We start from the raw sequence: 14,256 nt of genomic DNA on the forward strand, positions 1-14,256 counted from the left end.
AACTTCTCAATTTCAAACCTTGTTGCTGCCATCTCTGACCGGGCTGATCTATGAAAGTTAAACTAGCTCTGATACCACTTGTTAGGATCGTCCCGAATAAGCAACGAACAAGTAAAAATAGTAGAAGAAATTGAGAAGATGAACACACAAATTTAACGTGGAAAAACCCCTCAAAAGAGGATAAAAAACCACGGGCAAAGATAATTTTACTATAATGGCAAAAGAATGAAGAGTACAAAAGATGGAGATAAAAACTAAACCCCAAAAACCCGAAAAACAAAGAACCCTCAAACGTAAACACAAAATTCTCTGAATGTGTTATGAGTTCTAATCTAATGGGTGTCTCATAATTCTAAGATTGTAAAGGAGCCTATTTATAGGCTAAATTAGTAAGTCAAATAAACTATACTAATAAATGTTAAATATATTATACTAATAAATACTAAATCTTCTAGAAAGAAAATATATTTTTGTTTAACTTGACTTGCAAGCAATCTCTTAGAATTTGGGTCACACAATTCTAACAGAACAAAATTTATAACTCAAAAAATAACTATAGAATTTAATTATATGATTTTATTTAGAATAAAATATAAATAAAATTCAATCTATTCTTTTAAAAGACTATTTAATTTATGAAAAAAAATGTAATTGTAAATTTATTTGCAACTAGTAAACAACTATAAGCGAGTTTGGATAAAATTTGAGACTTGTTTCAAGTCGGATTGAGCTTCGACAACTATGTATGATATTGATATAGTGCATAGGTTTGACCTAACCCATGTAGACGTCTAACTCAGATATGTTGAAGGATTGAGCTACTCACCTAGACCCTAAAGCCTGTTTGACATAATTAGGCTCAGAAAATAAGATTGGACCAACAAAAATTAAGCTTGTTTAAAATATAAGCCTTGCTTGAACTCCAATATTCAAGCTAGAGTCCGTATCAATTCGTTCCAAGTATATAATACGTTAATTTTCTTTTATTTTATACATTATATAATTTATATCACATAAAAAATAAATATACTAGATTATAATATAAATATTCAAATATATATTAACTTGTTTATGTTTAAAATTTTAAAAAAAAAAAGAAAAGAAAAATATACAATGGTCATAAATGATATATATAATTACTAAATATTAGATAAATGTTATAATATTTTAAAGAAAAAAAAACAATATAGAAAAATCTAAATGCACTTAGATTAATCATTTATAAATATAAATAGACTTGGATAAAATGTAATGCTTATATTTCGAATCAGACTGAACTTTAATAATTATCAATTATATCAATACCCAGGGGCAAAGAGAGGAGGGGCTGACAAGGGCCCTAGCCCTCTAAAATGAGAAATTGCCACTTCAGTCCTAAAAAAAATTATAAAATTGTAAGTTAATATATGATAAAATTATAGTTTGTCCTCTAAAATATTAGAATTCCGATTTAGTCCTTTTAAAAAAACCATAAAGATACAAGTCAATACAAGGGTAAAATTATAGTTTAACTCTCATAAAAATATATAATTTAATCTCAACCCCAAAAAATTTCTAACTTCGTCCTTATTGTTAACATCACGCATGAATCCAACTCGAACCGAGTCTTGAAAAGCTAAATTTCAAGTATGTGTCCTTGCTAATAAATTTGGATTCTACTTTCAAAGGATGCATGATTAAAGAGACTATTTCAATGGCTTGTGCAATGTCCATATATGTGTATATATATATATATTAATAATCTCATTATAGGTTTTGATCATATTTATTTTTCTTATATAATGCTTAGAGCTACCTATAGCCCCCAAACCCATAAATAGGAGGACAATAGCTTGATCGCACTTAAATTCACGTCCTCCTTCATTAACAATAATACTCATGCAAATTGAATAAATCCCGAAATATGTGAATATATGTATATATTATGTATGTGAATTTAAGTAATGTCCAAAGTGGCTTCCAATTACATAATTATATGTTCAACCAATTTAATTATGTGTTGACAATATAAAGTTGAAACGTGTGAGGAGTTTCACCCAATACACCATAATTGCACTTAAACTACCATTAAATCTGTTTGATTTTCTCTACTTCTAGAACCTAATTGATTGAAGCAATTTATATTTTGAAGAACTGTGTGGATACGATGAAAAATCAACGATTTTTTCTTTAAATGACCGGAATTTATAGTTATCAGTTAAAAATGATTTAATTATTAATATTAAATGGGAGGAATCTTACTACATTCGTCTAAAATTAACGTAGTTTTACATCATTTCGTAATTTTTATTACAATTGATATTTGATAAATTTATTAATATAATTGTATTTGTCATACATGTAAAATTTCGAAATAATTTGATATATCTGTCATATTGATCTAAAAGTCGTTTATATTAATATATATGTGTGTGTGTAGCAGTTGAATTTTTTTATATAAAATAAATAGTTAAAAAATTTATTTACTCCAAACTTGACATGCATGATCTGTATAAATAAAATATGAAATATGATGATTGGATTGTTAAAATATCATTTTGATGCGGTCGTTGAAAGCACCAAAAATATCCTATCCCTAATAAATAATGAAAAAAGAATAGTAAAAGGAAAGTAGGGTCAAATCCTCAGGGACTGGATTTGCACAATATCTTGTTCCGTGGAATCCCAGGCAAAGTCTTGCCCAAGACAACCTACGTTCCTGAAAAAAAATAAAAAATAACAGAATTAAAGGTTTGGATCTGAAAATGAAGAATAAAATAAAAACAGAATTAAGAATATTGAATCGAAAATTTGAGAAATTAAAAATAGAGTTGAGAGAAAGGAAATTCTTATGGGAGATTCCAGCCTCCAGTTGTCTCGTTCTGCCTTGGGTTCAATTCTCGGCTTTTAGATGATCCTTCCCAAACCGAATAAGCTAGTTATAGTGGAAGAGGACGCCTACGACCACCAGCTCCAAGGATTTAGACTTACGATTTAGTGGAACCTGACTCTAGCCAACAATCTCTTCTGTGGGATCGTCTTATGGTAGATCAACGCTTCTCAATGGCGAATCCCACGTCATTTTGTCTCTTGGGCTCGCCAACCTCTGACGCAGTAAGCTAACGAACTGACTGTGCAACCTTCCTAAAACATACAAAGCGGCCGCCTTTGCATATGTTGAAAAGCTTACTTCTTAAGGGACATGGACGGAAGCGTCGGCCCCGTAGTGCAGAGAAACAATGAATACTCAGCGAGGAGGCTAAGTACGGATTCTAAGCCTCAAGAACCCTTTTTGGGGAATATCGACAACCTTCGGCTAGATGGGTTTAGTGGCTCATGGTTGTGGTAGAAAAGAAAATAAATAAAATAAAAATAAAGATTTTATTGAAAAGAAATATAAGAAGAACAAAAGCCTAGACTTTTGAGGAGAGAGTGTTTTCAGAAAAAGATGGTGTTCCTTTTGAGTTACTTCACCCCCTATTTATAGTGCTAGGGGAGATAGTCTAATCCTACTTAAATTCCTAAAAGATAAATACATTTAATTGAAGATAAATAAAGATAAAATAAAATCCTAAAAATAATCCTTAATAATTATCTCAATATTAATTATACTAATATAATTAAAATAGAGTTTAATAGAATAAAATCTCTTCTTTTTGCATTTCAACCCTTATGTCCTCCATGCTTGCACTTTTGGCACCAACTTTTCCTTGTGTCGCACATTGGCCCATTTTATCTCTAAATTCATGCTTTTGGCCCTTAATTTTACTTTTGCCTCAAATTTAGCCCCTATAAGATAAAAGATCATAAATAGCTCAAATTAGCAGGATCATACTCAGAATAAATACATAATTAATACATAAAAATACGTTATTCTAGAGTGTTATCACATTTGTAGAAAAATTACGAAATGGGGTAAAACCATATTAATTTTATACCACTGTAAGTGCATCCCTCCCAATATATATGCATGTTGATACAAAATTGGAATTGAGGTGGTTTGTGAAAGTTTACCCTAAGAACGAGAAACATTAATGATCGTGGGTAATTAGAATTTAGGTTCCTTAAAAAATAGGAGTTACGAAGAAGGTAGAAAAGTAGTTGAGAATTAGAGAAAAGAGGGAGATCCCAATCCTTAGTCCTTGAGGTTACTCAAAAAGGGCACCTTTAGTTTTTTCTAAGACACCATGTGTCACTTTTGTACTAGTTCTATACTTTCTAGAGCTTCACTTAATCCATTGATGTCCTTTTTTTCATAGGCATGGGATGTCATGTTTAGACAACGATTAATGTGATGTACGATTAGTAGGTATTCTATCTATGCCAAGGTGTAGGCCCTATGGTATGTGCTCACGATGTCATAGGCTTGCAAAGTCTTAAGCTCACAAGGTCTCGATCTCGTTGGTACCCTTAGCTCACAAGGTAAGTCTCGATCAAGGTGCTATCCTGTGAGACTGGTAAGACTCAAGGTGAGCTAACGAGGTGTAATTGACAATGGTAATGAGGCCTTAGATTTTGAAGGCTGGAAATTGTCAACAAAAAAAAAAACAAGGTTGAGGTCCATAGAAATTTGAGATCTCAAGTTCGAGTCCTATCTCGTGTAAATTAATTCTGATTATATGTCTAAATTTATCCTTTTCTAGTTTTGAATATATTTCAATTATCCATTCATCCAATGTACTGACTAATTTTGGTTATAATTATATGGATGTTGCAGTAACTTCAAAAAATATTAATTATACTTGTAAATATACATTTTTATCCATTTCTCAAATTTTTAAAATAAAATTATACACAAAAATGGTAATCTACATTTTAGGTCATTGATCGAAACATCAATTTTGTTATAATTTTTTTTATATATTTTACGATTCATGTTTAGGATTCTTGGTTGTTCCTTCCAATAATGTCGTTTCCAAGTTTTGAACTTAAATCCTCCCTTTAGGAGTACAATGTGACTTACCATTGCACCTAACCACTTGTTATATTGTTTGAACTTCAATCATTAGCAAATTAAATCATTTATGCTAATTTCATTGAATAATTTTAATGTAAAAGTTGGTTTCAACAATTAATTGTCTTTTTAAAATATAATTATCTTTGAGACATCATATTAAGTCACGGATATACAATCAATTAAGTTTTTCTTTTATCAGAATTACTTAATCCAGTTAGTATAATTAGCCCAATTTATTAGTAATAAAACTTCAATGATTGAATTTAATGAAATTAAATGTTTATTGATGTGAAAATTGGTGTCAAAATCAAATAACTTATAATGTAAATTACCTTAAAAGGTGTAGTTTCCCATTCTTTTGTTTTTTTTTTAATTACAAATATAAATTATATATCCGAATAACTACAATCAACACACAATAGGGTAGAACAATATAAATTCGAACAAAAACTAGAATAAATATGAAAAATCTCACATATAGTTTACATATATCAAGACTTGAACTTAGGTCATTAAAATCTCGAAAACTTAATCTTATCAATACAATCAAGGATATCATATATGCTCTTTTTTGACACAAGGCTTAGAACTATTGATAACCTCCAATCTATGAATAGGAGAATAATACGTTTCAGCGCACTCGAACCCACGTCCTCCTACGTTGATAATAATACATATACCAATTAAAACTCAATCGAAAACCAATAAATAATTACTTGTGTTGCTTCTAAAAGGCGCAAATTGGAAAGTCAAAAAGGATATGTGTGTGCGTGTGTTTCAGCATATTTCTTTTCTTCTTGTTTTTCCCACCTTAATTGTGATTCAATTTTTTGTTAAATTATGTGTTTGCTGAAAATGTCAGTGACTGAAATCTGAAGGCAAAAGTACTTCATTTTCTTGAATCACAATTCTTGTATTATTTTCTTCACGTTGGTTTCTTAATTGCTTAGTAATTAATTTGAGAAAAAAAAAAGAGATAATTACTAAATTAATCCTTGAATTTATATCCTTTTTATTTCGATCCTAAAATTTTAAGTTTAATTGGATTCTTCGTCTTGAAAGTTATCGAGAGTCGTAAATGATGGTCCTTGGTGGAGAAGGGATTGTATGAAACTGTAATTCCACGTCATCCTTATCCTTTTTCAATAGGAGAATGACAAATCAGATTTTTCCTCCTGATTTCTAGCATTTTTTTGTTGAATTTGAATTTTTTTAGTAGGAAAAACTGAAATCAGGAAGAAAATTCTGATTTGACATTCTTCTACTAGAAAGAGATAGGAATGACGTGGAATCACAATTTCATACAATCCTTTCTCTCTTTGTGTCACATTACACTAACGGAAAGCTTACGTGGCATGTAACAGTGCAAATGTGGCACCCAAATCAACAATTTTAATTTAAGTAATTTATGTTGAGAATATAATTATATATTTGATAATTAATTTCTTTTATGTATGTAAGACCATAAAATTAAAAATTTTAAATTATTTAAATTTAAATTTTAGAAGTGAAAAAATTTTATTTAGAAAATATAATTTAATTATGATTGATTGGAAAGTCAAAAGTAAAATTCCACTATAACATTACTCCTATTTTATATTTTTTAAGGACTTATAGACAAATTTATTATTTTTAGAGGGCCAAGGCACTGCCTCCTCTTGATGCCACCCTGGATAAAATGATTATGTCTTCTATTAAATTTAAAAAGCTCAAAAATTACAAATAAAAAATTATGTTTTTTTAGGTTCTTCTCAATAATATCGTTTTAAATGTTTGAATTTAAATTTTTTTCGAGATTACAATGTATCTTACCATTGTACTCAACACTTCTTAATATGTAAATCATATTGATAACTCGTATACCAGTATTTTATTCATTTTTTTTCATGTAATAATTTGTTTAAAATATTTTATATTTTTTATAAATTTTGATTTATTTTTAATTCATATTTTAAAAATATATATATTTGTGTAGGCTATGCTACTATTTGATATGACTCAATAAGCTTTCTAATTTTATGTGATTGGAACACATTTGAAAGTCCTCATATTTCCCTTTCATCAATCAATAATTTTATTTGTTTTTTATATAATTTTTTAATAATTTCATTATAGATTCTGATCATATCTGTTTTTTTTACACAATGCTTAGAACTATCCATAGCCCCTCCCCAACCCATAGATAAGAGGATAATATGCTTCAAGACACTCGAACCCACGTGCATTGACAATTATATCCATACCAATTTAATTAAAATTCAACCAATATTTTTATATAACTTTAAAATGTCAATAAATCCCTCTTTTTGTCACATTTTTTTCATGTGACCAAAAAAAGGTTATTATAATAATTTCACAATCCAATAAAGGAGTCTTTTCTACTTTTCTTTTTCCATCACAACCTAAATATATGTCTTCTTTTTTTTTAAATCAGATTTTGATTTAATCGGTTGGATTGTTAATCCAATAATAATTAATTAATTAAAATTTTATAAAATTTAAAAATTTAAAAATTATAAAATTATAAATCAATTCACTTTCCCTTTTTTGTCTTGATTTTTGATTTTATTTTTACTAATTCAGAATTATTGCTCGATCCTTTTATTCAAACTAATATACCAATCGATTTTTAATCTCAACATTTCGACCAACTGATCTGATATTATTTTAACAGTAATTCCTAAATGTGTAATATAATATTAAATATATGTCCTATATGCATGATTTAAAATTAATCATTCATACCTCTATAGCTTCAAAAACACGTGTTGGATCATGAGATGTTGAAAGAAGAAAAAAAGAGGAGATTATGTGAATTTGAAGCAAAATATCTTGGATTATATATTAATAAAAACATATATTTACTTAAAAAATATTGAACAAAATCATTATCGGTTTTAATAATATTTGTTCTTTTTTGATACAATGTTTAAAACTACTCGTAATTCATCCCCAACCCATAAATAGAAAGATAATGAGTTTCAGCGCACTCAAACCCACATCTTCTTGCATTGACAACAATACCCATGTCAATCGAGCTAAAACTCAACCGGACTACTTTATATGAACTTATTAATTTATATACTCGCAATTAGTCATACGATATCATTTGTATTAAGCTTAAAATTATCTGTACTTGCTTTAAAGATTTTTCGTATTTGAATTCGAGTAAATAAGAATAAAAATTATATAATGAAAGTTTTAAATTATATCATTTTTACGAAAATATTAAAATTGTGTTTAATTATAATTTTATTAATAAAATAATATATATCACAATATTTTTTTTCTTTTTTTATTATTGTAATAATTATTTTTAAAATTTTTTACATTAATCCAAGTGTATCAATAATTATTTTGTTAGTATTTTCAATTATAGTTAACAATTAATTAATTTGTTTGTAAGTCATTCAATAAGGTTATGTCAAAAGTAATTTATCATTTGGGGATAAAAGGGAAAATATACTTACATAAATGTGACTCTTTACATATCATTTAGTATCCATTTATGATTATTTTTTTCATTGAGAGTGTATAAAATAATTATCCGTATACATTAAAGGTATTTTATTGAGCAAAATTTAAAAATATTTCTATTATATTTCTCCACAAAAAGATACGTGTCAGCATAAGGGGTATGGTTGACTCTACATTGACTTACTGATCTTGACCACTCGTTCCACCTCAAATAGGGATCTACCACTCGAGCTTAAAGGAGAATGCTATCTTAATGTGAACATACTTCTAAGATAATAAGGGGTCTATTATAGCTTTACTACCTCATACTGATAGAATCCCATAATACGTGCAGATGATTATCCATTGTGCATTTAACGGGTTTAAACGCTTATCTAGCCAAGGTCGGACCAATGGATAATGGGACATTTCCTATAAATACCCTAGAAAACTATGAACAAATGATCAACCCCTTGAACATCCTAAGGTTACTCTGAACATTTGACCTCTCAATCAGCTTGTCATTTTGTCATTTTTTCGACTCTCAACTTACACAGGTGAACCAGCCTCCATAGCACCACATTGACCTTCTCTTTATCCTCCTCCCGTATTGTATCTTGTATCAACAATTTCTATTTTCATGAAAATATAAATTATGAAAAAAATTAAGGTACAAGTACAATTAACAATTTCAAATAAAACATCCATATAATTACATTAATCTAAACAATAATCAATACAATGCACAAACAAAGTTGTAATTACAATAACACATTCGTAAAACTTTTACAATAAAAACAAATGGATTAATAACCAAAATATATCCAGACTTAAACCAAAATAAATCTGGATAGGTCTAACCCTGTAAAATGAAAATTTTCAATTTTAACCCTTTAAAATTTATGAATTTTTTAAATTGGTACATTTTAAATTAGTGCATGGTAAAATTACATTTTGCCCCTAAAATGATAAAATTTTGGTTTAATCTTTTAAAAAAATTATAAAGATATAAACTATTAAAATGATAAATTATATTTTAGCTCTCATAAAATTATACAACTAAAATTCTGTCCCAAAAAAACTTTCTAGCTTCACCCCTAGATAGGACCTACACTAACCCCCCCCCCAAAATGGCAAATTATCATTTTAGTCCTCTAAAGTTTTTAAAAGTATAAGTTAGTAGGGGTGTTCAAATGTCGGTTCGATTAATACCCGAACCAAATTACCCGAAATGTAAAATTTTTTAACTATTAACCGAACCGAACCGAGCCGAATTTTTTTTTTTGTCTTTTGATTAAAATAAGTATAAAACATATAAAAATTACATTGCTAATGTTCATTTTCTTTTTTTTAATAGTTCAAAAAACTATAAATGGAGGTGAAAACAACAGATAATACATTAGATACACTACATAAATCTTGAAAGTTAACAACCAAACAAAAAGTTAACAATTATATATAATATTTATTATTTATTTCGGTTAATTGGTTAATTCGGTTAATTACCCAATTTCGAACCGAATGAATCGACAACCGAAATTCCAAAAAATCATTAACCGATCTCCGACCGAACTAAATTCGACCACCAGTCGATTAACTGAATTAGATCGGTTCGGTCGGTTAATTCAGTTTTAACTAAACTATGAACACCCTTATAAGTTAGTTTAATGTTAAAAATACACTTTAGCCCCCCAAAGATGAAAATTTTCAGTTTAACCCCTTTAGGATTCTAAATAATAAACATATACAAAGATAAATTTGATAATTTAAGTTTGATCCTCAAAGATAAACTTCTAGCAGGATGATAACTCTCAATCTAAGCTTTTGCTATCATAAAACCTCAACTTTTACATAAACTTCCAAAAGCTTGTCGGCTAAAAAAGCTAAAAATGATGGAGATGCTAAATCTTAAAGGTGAGAACGTAAACAAGCTAAATTAAATTACAATTAATCTCTTTCTTTTCTCTCTCTATAAGTCCCCTTCCAAACCGTTTTTCTACTTAGACCCATCAACCAACTCCCCTTCCTCTTTCATTTCCACTATTCTAAGCAAAACCCCCACAACCATCACCATCATCATCATCATCACCACCATTTCCCCCACCATGAAGCCTCCTCCTCCCTTCTTCTATAAAATCTCCACTAATTTCCTTATGACCAAAAAAAAACTCGTTTATAATATCAACAAAAATAAACCCAAGTCTTTAGTTAGTTCTTAAATTTTCATCTCTTAGGAGATTTTTTATTATTTTACATGATGAGGAAGCCTAACAATGGTAGCACTATTACTACTACTAACAATAAGCTTAGGAAAGGGTTATGGTCACCCGAAGAAGATGATAAGCTCATCAACTATATGTTAACCAATGGCCAAGGTTGTTGGAGTGACGTAGCTCGGAACGCCGGCTTGCAACGGTGCGGCAAGAGTTGCCGTCTCCGTTGGATCAATTACTTGAGACCCGATCTCAAACGAGGTGCCATTTCGCCAGAAGAAGAAGAACTAATCGTCCATTTACATTCTATTCTCGGCAATAGGTATGTTCCTTCCTTTCTTATCTTTAGGTTGTGTAAGTTTTTTTTATTAATGGTGAGCAATGATAATTACATGGAAATAGTCTAATATTGCCTTCAATATCATTTCATTGACAAAATATAAGCGCTTATGATCATAGTCTTGTACATCATTATAGTCCCCTCAAACCCTGATTAGAAATATAGAGCATAAATGCAAAGGTCAATTTATGGTTTCGGTCCCTCTACTATGCTCAAATTTTGGGTTTAGTCCAAAAATAGTTATTATCGTTAACTATTCCATTTAAAATATTTATATGAATTTTTTTGTACTGGAAACGGTAAATGATTCTGATCATATCTGCTCTTTTGGAGGTAATGCCTTAAACTACCTATATCCCCTCCCCAACCCATAAATAGGAGAATAATGTGCTTCAACACACTTGAACTCACGTCCTCCTATATTAGCAACAATGCCCATGCCAATCGAGTTAAGACTCAACCAGCAATTCTTTCTAGCAATTTAAATGTACTTTCTAGCTATAAGCTCCCTGATTTTTTAAGAAAAAGAAACTAAAACAAGAAATGGAGGAGCAATTGGAGAAAAGCTAATATGAAAAAGACTTTCAAGGTGATTTGAAAATATCACAAAAGTGAAGCACCAATGAAGAGCTCTCTCATTATTCTGGTTAAAAATTGCTTGGCACATACATGCATGCTGTAAAGCCTTGAGTCAAGGGTTTTTAGGTAGTTGGTGTGATATATATATATATTTGCAAAAGTAAGAATCACTTAAAGTACTTAATGAAGAAAAACAACAATGCATATATGCACATGAATTAAACCAAGTTTGTTAACTTTGAAATGCGTATTTGATATATACTCCTTATGGAGATATAAAGTTGAAAGCGACATGGCAAATACATATAGAATGAATTTAGCCATTCAAAGGGTTTTTTAAGGTTAAAATACGTTTTAAGTCCTTGTATTTTCTATATAGTTGAAATGTAGTCTCTTTCCTTTTATTTGAAAGAATTTAATCACTCTATTTTTTTTATTTAAAAATACAAGTCTAATCATTAACACCGTTAAATTTTTTCTGTTAAATTCAAGTTCATTATAACATCGTTTTTTTATGACTACCAAGTGAGGTATTTTTTTTCAAAATACCGCACTAGCGAATTTAACAAGTTTAACAATGTTAATAATCTGATCTGAATTTTGAAATTTAAAAAGTAGAGAGAATAATTTTTTGAAAATAAAAATAAAGTGACTGAATTTTAAATGTACGAAAAATATAGAGACTTGGAGCATATTTTCTAAAGTTATTTATTGTATGAAGAATCTACAATCAAATATCTTAAGAAGCTTAAAAAATTGGGAAGATTTTTGCCCAAAACATTAGACTTTATTTGGTACCTAAATACCAATCCTTTGACTTGAAGATACTCAACCCTACAATTATATAATGCATGCCTCCTCTCCAACCTATAAATAGGAGAATAATGTGTTTCAACACACTCGAACCCACTTCCTCCTACATTGGCAATAATGTCCATGCCGATCGAACCAATACTCAACCAACATATAGATTAAATATTTAATTCTTCATATATTGCATAAAAAAGTTATCTTGTCCACTTAACACAATTTAGTTTTATTTTTTCTCCATGATCACATTGAAATTTTATAGTATTTTCTTTGCTTCTGTCCAACTTAATTTCATTTTGAAGCCACAAATCTATGCGTTTTATACGATAAACATACAAAACAAAAACATAATTAACACACACTTTCCTTTTCTTACAAAAAAAAAATACTAAACCCTTGTTTTTCTCATGTTTTAATCCTTCTTCTTTTTTGTTTCAAGGTGGTCTCAAATTGCGGCTCGCTTGCCTGGTCGTACCGACAATGAAATAAAGAACTTTTGGAATTCGACGATAAAGAAAAGGCTCAAAAATTCTTCACCAAACACCATCGGTTCATCAACATCAAACTTTAACAAAGATTCCAATCCAGTCGGCTTCATTACAATGGAACAACAAGGTGTTCTTTTGCCTACGTACATCGATTTATCGTCGACTTCATCCAATTCTTCCTTGCAATCAACCGTCACGAACCCCGGGACTGCATTCGGTGCCACCGTCGGGTACTTTGCGACAAACGTCAACTGTATGTACGGTGAAAACGAGATGTTATGTGGGGAGGAACTATACATGCCTCCTTTAGAAACTGTTAGAGAAAACCTTAAAATCGAGAATACATTCGAAAGCGACATCACCACCACCACCACCACAAACAACAACAATAACGTAGATTGCAGTATGAAATCGGAGAACGTAATGACCGGTGCGGCTGTCGGGAATTTTTGGTTAGGTGAAGAGATTAAAGTTGGAGACTGGAATTTGGAGGATTTGATGAAAGATGTTTCTTCTTTTCCATTTCTTGATTTTCAAAGTTAAATATAATTAAAACATTTTAGGTCAAAATTAAAACATTAAAAAAAAACCCTAGAGTCCATTACCAAAAAAAAAAACCCTTAAAACCTTGTTTGTTTGATAGTGAAAAAAGGACTACAAAATTCTCATAGATTTCGACAATACTTACAAAAAATTGTATAAGTTTATAGGATATATATATAACACTATGGAATAAAGGTGGCATGAAAATCTTTGTAATTTTTTGTATTATTGTGAAGAGGAAAATGGGTACTTTGATTGACTTAGAAATGAAATAATAAGCCATGTATACACTTTGTAATAGAAATAAGAAAGAACAATTTCAATTTCTAAAGTAATATTGTTATTACTAGATCGAATCGGTCAGTTGAACTGATTGAATTGAAAATCGATGGTCGATTTAAGCAGCATCATAAAATTAAAAAGGAATTGAATTGATAAAATGAATGTTTATGTTTCTATTGTTATTTATTTTTGTTTAATTTTTTTTAAAATTTTTCAAAATCAATAGTTCGATTCTTATAACATAATGGCGCTATGATTAAAAATAACTCTCATAAAACACAGATTGATTCAATATGTAATGTCATACATGAACTTTGATTTTGTGCGATTTTATACATGAAATTTTGATTTGATTCAATTTTCACAAATCATTAACAACATCGTTGAATTAATATAATTTTACATTGATATATTACATATACAAACAATTATATCTATCCAATATGAAAATAAATGCCTATATCATTTCTTTAAATGTGTACAATTGTAATGAAAATTAAAGTTTCATGCATACATATGAACCACAATTCAAATTTCATGTGTATAATTGTATCAAATCAAAGTTCATGTATCAAACTGCACATTTAACCAAATTTCATGTATAAATTT

General features: G+C 29.2%; 1 protein-coding gene across 1 annotated transcript; it reads left to right on the forward strand.

Moving 5' to 3' along the window:
- Positions 1-10,541: 10,541 nt before the first annotated feature.
- LOC121225316 (transcription factor MYB83) lies at positions 10,542-13,577 on the forward strand. The gene is made up of 2 exons (XM_041109579.1): positions 10,542-10,927; positions 12,774-13,577. The coding sequence occupies exons 1-2, from the start codon at positions 10,647-10,649 to the stop codon at positions 13,363-13,365; spliced, it is 873 nt and encodes a 290-aa protein (XP_040965513.1). The 5' UTR covers positions 10,542-10,646; the 3' UTR covers positions 13,366-13,577.
- Positions 13,578-14,256: the final 679 nt, after the last annotated feature.

This window comes from Gossypium hirsutum, chromosome D13 (genome assembly GCF_007990345.1).
Source record: "Gossypium hirsutum isolate 1008001.06 chromosome D13, Gossypium_hirsutum_v2.1, whole genome shotgun sequence".
In the NCBI taxonomy this organism is placed as follows: Eukaryota; Viridiplantae; Streptophyta; class Magnoliopsida; order Malvales; family Malvaceae; genus Gossypium; species Gossypium hirsutum.